Source organism: Phoenix dactylifera, chromosome 7 (genome assembly GCF_009389715.1).
Source record: "Phoenix dactylifera cultivar Barhee BC4 chromosome 7, palm_55x_up_171113_PBpolish2nd_filt_p, whole genome shotgun sequence".
Lineage (NCBI taxonomy): Eukaryota > Viridiplantae > Streptophyta > Magnoliopsida > Arecales > Arecaceae > Phoenix > Phoenix dactylifera.
The window spans coordinates 3,050,089-3,058,575 of NC_052398.1; the positions used below are offsets into that span (position 1 = coordinate 3,050,089).

The window sequence follows — 8,487 nt, forward strand, 5'->3', positions numbered from 1 at the left end:
TTGTATCTAATGAAAGACAATTTGAAAGAACCTTTAATGAGTATAAATAGGTAGAAAGATACTCATGTAATTTTGAATGAGTCAGTTACATCCAATATAGAGCCCCTAATTAAATGATCAATTGATTTAGACAAACTGATTTATGGCGATGTAGACTTTGCATGATCCTTGGATACCAAGATTGAACTAATGTGCCATGTAAATCCCTTCACAAAGAATTGATGTGGCAGCAAGGAAACAATTAGGTAAGGTACAATAAATGCTGCCCCAGGACCTACCTCTCTTATGATGATGGTGAACCATAGCCTGACCCTAATCCGTTCACATGCTTTCAGTCTAATCAAAGACAATTACTTTCAGACCTAGCATGTAACTGTTAGACTAGCTTAGCTCTCACTTTGAGCAATAGATTGACCAAGAAAGGTCCATAGTACCTACTAACCTTAAACATAGCCAGGATGTAAGCTATGTAAAATAGTTGGATTAGTCTAATTGGACCTCGTTAGTTTGGATCCGTTTTAGTTAAGAGAGCATTTAGTTCGTGATCGAAATCAAAATTGGAATAGATTTGAATAGAAATCGATTTGGCCATATCTTACGTATGATTCGTAACCAGAATCGAAATCAGAATGAAATATGAATGCTGGAAAAGAGTAAGATTTGAGTTTTGAAGGATCGAACCATTTTCATTCCTCTAGAAAATTGAAATGAGAATGAAACTTTTCTCAATCAACCAATCGGCTGGAGAGTCCAATTTTTTCCAACCAAATATGTCTCAAGTCTCAATCATAGTTCAAATTTTACGGTTGACTTAATCCAGACTCGAGCTTTCCTAACTTAAAAGCTAACACTTTTGGAGCTTTCATAGCTCGTTTACGGATATATTCAAATTAAGCTCAAAAGAATAGCTTTTGACCGTTATTGTATAAGGAAAGTAAAGTAATAGAAAGAGGGTGGGGTCATGATTGGGGGATACGAATTAACAACCTCGATCATAGCAATCTATTACCAGAATTTCTCGCATCCACATCGATTTCAAACCGTTCGAATCATCAAGATGGACGGTCCAAATCCATGAGTTTACACCGTAACTCTCTCCCTGATGGAGGACCAATCGGTCCTTTCATGCCGAAATCAACGGTTACTGCGTCCCGATCACTGATGTCCTCCTGGGGTTCGGTGGTCCCAAAAAAAGCAACGCAGGGCGGTCGGTGGATCCGAGGGTCCACCCAACAACAGCCGTCCGATCAATGGACCGCCGGTGGGGCTCCACACCGATGCTTCCAGTGTGGTAACTCACTCGCCGGCCCCCCAAAATCTCCCGAGATATCCCTCAGATCTTCGAAATCTCCGCCCAACCCAACCCCCGCCCTTTAATTCCTCCGGAGATTATTCATGAACAATGGGGAAAAAAGTACCGTAAGATTTTTTTTTTAAAAAAAATCTAGACTTTCTAACTACTTACGTCAGAAACCTAATCTTGCATGGTTTGAAATAATAATTACATTATAATGGTGATCACACTAGAAAAATAAAGGACCTCTGCAATGCACAATTAGAATATGGCCAATACTTAATGATTTATTTTGTTGTAATGGAAACATTGATTTATGTCTATATAGAGATATTAGTAATGGAAACATTGTAAAATTTTTTTTATAAAATTAGTAAAAATTTATCTACTTAGAAAAACACCTTCAGGACACATGAAACACCCGAGATTCAGATCGTTTTTTTTTTCTCCTGATCCTTCGATAAAAAATTTATTTTCTTCAAAAAAAGATAAGGTAGAACCAATAAAAAAAAATTGATTCGTCTCTGGAGTTGAATATCTTATTCAAAAAAAAATTTTGATCCAATCTGTAGGAATCAATAGAAGAAGGCCTTATAGAGAACATGGTCAGAAATCTATAATAGAGTCTGCCCACGACGGCTGAATTTATTATCTTTAGCTTGTTTTTTTCTGAATTGATTAACCGTTTATATCCTAACTTTAGTTTAACTTTTTAATCTAAAATTTTATAAATCATGAAAATTTTATGATTATTATTCATTACTATCAATCCGATGCGAAACAACAGCTGTGTTAAGATTAAGATATAACTGAGCTCATTAAAAGTTTAAGATAATGGAGGGCTGGCACTTGGTAACGCCCGGGTGATGCCGCTGCATCAAGGCTGTAATAAGTCAAGTAAGATAATAAAAAACTATGTTAAAAAAAAGTTAATACAGCCCAACATAGATTAAACAATCTAGTAAACTGTAAAAAAGTGTGGTTCTTTTTTTTTTTTTTTCTCTCTCTCTCTCTCTCTACCATTTCTTCTCAATTGTATATAGTTTAGGGTGGTGCTAATCATTCAATGCCTCTTTCTCTCTCTCATTCATGGAGTACTGAGGTATAAATGCTGCACACCCTCGCTCTCTCTCACACACACAGCTCTCTCTCTTTTCCATCTATTGATGTACCACTCTCTTCTCCAGCAAAAAAAGATGACCTCTCTCTTCATTTAGACTTAGACCTGTAAAGAGGCCTCTGAGCAGAAGAAGACAGTAAAAAAAAGCAAAGCCCAAGCAGGAGAAAGGTCCCATTTTTTTTTCCAATTGTTTCAATGGGAAAAGGCTTCAGTGGAGAGAAGAGGAGGTAAAAGAGGGAGGAATCTCAAGTTGCCATCTTTGCTTTTCTCTTTTTTCCACTGTGTGGTTTGGGTTGTGGTCTTGTGTTGGCTTCAGAGCTTTGAGTGTGGAGAAGGGAAGGCAGTAGAGGGAGGCTTTGGCTTTGAATGGGTCGGACTGGGCTGCCCTGCTCTTCTCTGAAACCAAGGCACTTTTGCTGCTTCCCAGTTTGCCGATAGCAGAAGGATTCTCTGATTGCCTTGTCTTTTCAACCCCTCCTTGCAACTGGGTTTCTTGTCCTTTGAAGCCTTCTCTGTCTGATTCCTGGCCTTTCATATTGTTTGCCCCCCACCCTGTGCTATTAATTTTTTCCATTCATAAGCCAATCCCTCCTTTGACCGGTGATCTTCGAAGGTATTTATCAATGTTTACGCCATTAATCCTGTTGATCACTATGCGATCTTGAATTAGTATTGTTGGTTTAATAAAAGCTTCCTTTTTTGCTTACTTTTGCTCCCTGTGATGAATAAAGCTGTTGGTGTCTGGAATCGATGGCTTCGGATATGAGCTGGGGGCTATGTGACTTTTGAGGATTCTCTTCTGAGATTGGTGGCTCGGTGAACTGGCTTTTGAAAGAGGTTCTATGCTCTTGACCTCTTTATCCATGTGTGCTGTTCCATGAGGTATAATGGAATTATTCTTTGCACATTAGCTGACCCTTGTTATTCCTTTATTTCTTTTCCCTTATTTCCGCAGTTGTTCATCTCCGAAGTCTGTGGCCCCCGGCCATTTGACAAGTTACTTGCTCCCATTGACTGCTTGTCTTTCTTTGTGGCTCCATTTGGATGGCCTTGTTCGATGCCACTGATGTCAATCTTTGTCACTGATATGGCTGTCTGTTGTTGGATTGCTGTCACTGACAGCAAATGTGAAAAAAGAGATCAAGTTTGATTTTTTCCTTCTTCTACATCAAAAGAAGAGATCCAATTCTGATAGCTGCCTCTAAGATTTTCTTGTCAAGGAAAGAGAGAGATGGAAATGGATGCAAATGATAGGTTTGGGATGGAGAAGAGGAGTGGGGATCATTTGAACCACCAGACTTCTGGTATCTCTGTTAACTGGCAATTCGGAACACCGTCGATGGGTGCTGTTCCAGCCAACCCTCCCATTGCCATGTGTCGACAGGGAGCTTCGAAGACTTCCTCCTCCTCGTGCCCTTCAGTTACTGTGGTGGACTCCTTTCCTCCTGGCCTCTGGAGCCACCCTGCCAATCCACAGAACTCGGGTTTTAGTGATGTTCAGACCACCATGAGTGCTTCCAGCAGCATACCGATTGGAAAACCAGTTGCAGTCTCTTCTAGAGAAATGTTCCTGCCAGCCGTCCCGGGAATTCTACTCCCAAGCCTCTCTCTTTTTCCTGCTGATTCTGATTTCATCGAGAGGGCTGCGAGGTTTTCGTGCTTCAATGGTGGTAATTTTAGTGACATAACGGACGCTTTCGGCCCATCTGAATCTTTAACTCCAGGCTCTAATGCTCCAGGAGGTGTCGCGGGAGCTCAGGTCCAGAAGAGTGAATTGCACTTAACTGAAGTTCCCAGGACAATCGATGGTGGATCCATTAGTGGAAGTCCATCGAACAACCAGAGAGTCAAGGGGGGCTCCCTGGTTGGGGGCTTGGGCAACGAGTCCTGGGAGGCCAACTTTTCTGAAGATGATCGAGAAAAGTCTCCTGAATTGGCCAACAAAGCTGGGAACTCTTCTTCCAGTGATCTTGGTGCAAAGAAGAGAAAAAGAACCAATCAGGTAGATTATAGCACTTTCTTCTTGAGATAAAGTTTTATTGTGGCTGGCTATCTTTCTTTCCCTTCTATTCTGCTTTTAACTATAGCCAAGATTTCTGAGTGGATCTTTGGATGGTAGGATATGGAATTGGACCAGCTACAAAGAGGCCCACAATTATCAATAGAAAACACAAAGGATAGCACTGAAACTAAGCAAAAAGTTGAGAAGACCAGCTCAAAGCCTACTGGGAAGCAGGTCAAAGATCACACAGAAGGTTCCAAGGAAGATTATATTCATGTGAGAGCACGGCGTGGCCAGGCAACTAATAGCCATAGTCTTGCAGAAAGAGTAATGTTCCAATAATACAGTTGCAGAAGTTTTCTTGTGTCCTGTTTTCCATAGTAGAAGCTTATTTGGTTTGGGTGGGCCGGTATTTGTGGCAGGTAAGAAGGGAAAAAATAAGTGAAAGGATGAAGTATCTTCAAGAGCTTGTGCCTGGTTGCAGTAAAGTATGTTCAAAAGAATAGTTTTGATGGTATTCCTACTCAAAATTCAATTTTACATTCTTACTATGGCATGTTGAACTGTAGGTCACAGGAAAAGCAGTCATGCTGGATGAGATCATAAACTATGTTCAATCATTACAACGGCAGGTTGAGGTAAGTTTTTGGACATGGAAGACTATGTTTCTTTGACCGAAATGAACATGAAGCCTTGCATCCATATCTTGCCAAATATCATATATTACTAATCATTTCGAATGTGCTCACTGGTTAGCAGTTGTAACTAATCATGTATCTTTTCTTCCCCTAGTTTCTGTCGATGAAACTTGCGAATGTGAATCCACGACTGGACTTCAACATGGAAGGGCTTCTTTCAAAAGATGTATGCGACATATCTCCTTTGTTAATAATGTTTGATCAGCAATCATTTGAAAGGATGTCTGTAGGATTGAAGTTTGAAGAGACTTGGGATACAAATGGTTTATTTATTAACAATCCGGTTTCTTTAATGCTTGTTGTATCAAAATATATAGTGGTATAATTGGTTGATGCAGTCTGTTGCTTTGCATAACAGTTTTTTCAGTCCTGCGGTAGTTCTTCGTCTATGATTGGTTTCTCGCCGGACACGATTCCTCCTCAGTTGCATCCATCTCAACACAGTTTGGTTCAATTTGGGATATCTGGCATGGGAAACCCTTCAGATGCAACTAGGAGAGCAATGAATGCTCAATTGACTGCCATGAATGGATTCAAAGAGCCTACGCCTCAGGTTTTCCTTCTCGAAAAGACTTATTAATCTACCTTATACATGAAGAAATGATTTGATGTCATATTCATGCATCTTGAAAGTAATGATTTTGATTTTGCTTGGATCAGAAAATTTCATATATACAAGCATACAGAATGAAATCATTTTCCAAAATCCAAACATGTGGGAAAAGGTTGAAGTCTGGAAAACAAAAAGATTTTTTTTTAAAGAACACTGATAATTTACATTAGAAAGAGAAGCTTCAGAATATAAACATTTTTATCCTCTGTTTTCATTTCATTCGCCAAAGAACCAATTAGTTGAACTGAAACTATCATTAGCCTGAGATGTTTACAATTAGTATATAATTGCCTGGAGAATGAATTAACTTAGGTATTGAGTGGCCTTTCTCGCCCTTTGACTGAATCTTTCAAGTAGGGTTTTGAACTAGATATCCACCTCTGGCCACTAGCCAGCAAATTTTTATGTTGATTCAACTGGCACCAACTGCAGTATAATTTGTAAAGTAGATGTTAAGTATGTCAAAAAATTGCAACTCTAAATATACCTTTTATATGGAGGAAAAGAAACTTCCTACTTAAATTTCTCTTGATTGTCTGCAACACATGACTCGTACAAGGACAACCAATTTTCTCCTTCGATGCTTAAGTCCAGACTTGCTTTAATTCTGACTTCAAGCTCCTTATCTTGAACAGCAATTGAAGGGATCATATTTCCATTGCAAGCACTTGCATATAGTGAAGTCAGAGAAGTATATTTTGTACTGTTATGTGCCTCTGCTTTAAATATGTTGGGAGTGTTCTACCAGTGCATTCTGTATGTTTAGCTGGAAAATTTGACTCATGTCCTGTTGGATAATCTATTTTTCTTAACGCAATTCAAAAATTGTCTTCCTCATTAAGTTACATCTTTTACTTAGTTTCTTTTATCTTAAAGAAGTTTCAGGTAGCAATTCCTTTGCTACTCTTTTAAAACCCTATTCTCTTTTTTTTCCACCCTATCTAGCTTCAAACCATAATATTGATGAGTATAAAAAAGTTTTTTTCTGTTCAATTAATTCAGATAAAAACTTCTAGTTCGAGGAAGAGAAGATTGGAAAGGATAGACAACTTTCAATAATTTAGGTTAGTATATCATCCATTTTATCTGCTAGTCGTAAATATTTGTAAATATATAACTAAATTAAAGATGATTTTTTTTTCCCTGGCCAGAGATTTCCTTCTCATACTTCCTCTATCAAAAATACAACCGCCATTATTTGATATCCTTGTTGGGAATATGCCTCACAACCAAGTGTAGAAAAAAAGAGAGAGTTTAAATTAAAATTCTTTCTTGCCATTTTCATAGATATGATGAAAATTTCCAATTTACCGTATTCTCTGCTAGCCTCTAGATTTTCTTGAAGGAAAGCCTAACATCATCTTTAGATTAGGATAACGTAAAACTGGCATGATAATAGTATAGGAGCCAAGAAGATTTTTACCTCAATTTCAAACTTACAAAGCCAAATTATGCCTTTAGTTTTATCCTTTTAAAACTCTCTTTTATCACTAGCATGATAGCATTATCTAAAATGATAAATTATGCAAGGCCAGACCACCTGATTTTATTTTATATCTCTGCAGATGCCAAATGTATGGGATGACGAGCTTCACAATGTCATGCAATTGAGTTATACCACTAATCCCCCTCTTCACTCAAAAGAGTCGAACAGTAAACCTCGTGATGGCTTCCCCATGTAAGGCTACAACAATATCCGAGTTCCTTAGCTAACATGAAGTCTCCTTGTCTGGCTTCATGTGTTTGCTGCCAACACGTCATTCAGAATTCGAGCTTTGGTTATCACATTTGATGCTTTTCAAGCTTCATTCTCTTGCGACATGGTAAGAGGCCAAGGCGAATGTATATGCTCATCCGATAGTTCTAGTGGAAGATGGCTTATTCCACTTAAAGCATCTGATTTCAGAGCACTGTCTGAAGTTTCATCATTGTACAGCAAATGAAGGCCGCTCGCCCTGCAGTTGGTTATATTATGTACTAGTTTCATTTCTTTTATCGAAAATTTTAGAGTATTAGAGGACGCTTGTATGATGAGACTGGTATCAAAAGCTTAGCATAATGTAGCCAAAAAAAAATCGCAAATGAGTTTAGCGAAGTGCTCCTGTATATCAGGTTCTTTTTTACATTTGAATAATTTTCTTTTTTTGTTAATTTCCGGATGTCGGTAAATAAGTTTGTAAACTATGAGTCCAAATTTGGCTTTCCTTTGGCTGAAATCTGTGCAACTTCTACATATATTGTTCTGGTTTATATGTCCAATTTTTTCTAAACTAAAGAACAAGAATATTAAATATTCCATGCTCTTCTGACGCAGCTATTTTGCTAGCTCATTGACACGGTGATCTTCAGGCATTCAACTGGTCTGTTTGGTTCGCCGGCCAGCTTACTCATTAGATATCTTGCATTTGACTTCGAAGGTGTGAAGGGACAAGGATGAAAAGGCTGTGGAAAGATTGTGGGTCCAAAGATTTTGGAATGGCAAAAGTAATCTTTGTTGATAGATACCTGAATTTTTGAGGAACTCTGTACAGGGCAGCAACAGTCTGCCATCACCCACTTCTCTTTCCACCTTTCTTCCTTCCCCCAAGAACCAACTTTGGTTGGTGTAAGAGAGAAGCAATATGAAGTGCTTGGTTGGCATAGAGGAGAAGCAATTAGAAGCAACACTTCCCCCACAGTAGTGCACCATTAATTGCTCAGAGGTGCATCTTTATTCACCTGTATCCTTTTGTCTGAAGTCATTAGATTGCAGAGCTAATC

General features: G+C 38.6%; 1 protein-coding gene across 2 annotated transcripts; it reads left to right on the forward strand.

The window, feature by feature from the left end:
* The first annotated feature begins 2,361 nt into the window (after window positions 1–2,361).
* LOC103702398 (transcription factor bHLH49) lies at window positions 2,362–7,975 on the forward strand. 2 transcript variants are annotated; one of them, XM_008784825.2, is made up of 9 exons: window positions 2,371–3,027; window positions 3,146–3,251; window positions 3,370–4,416; window positions 4,534–4,743; window positions 4,839–4,904; window positions 4,986–5,054; window positions 5,209–5,280; window positions 5,473–5,667; window positions 7,293–7,975. In XM_008784825.2, exons 3-9 carry the CDS (start codon window positions 3,646–3,648, stop codon window positions 7,407–7,409), a joined length of 1,500 nt encoding a protein of 499 aa, XP_008783047.2. In that variant the 5' UTR covers window positions 2,371–3,027; window positions 3,146–3,251; window positions 3,370–3,645; the 3' UTR covers window positions 7,410–7,975. The 2 variants fall into 2 exon arrangements, with proteins under 2 accessions (XP_038983862.1, XP_008783047.2); XM_039127934.1 differs by lacking the exon at window positions 7,293–7,975 and having other exon boundaries at window positions 2,362–3,027; window positions 5,209–5,377; window positions 5,453–5,581.
* The last annotated feature ends 512 nt before the right edge of the window (window positions 7,976–8,487 follow it).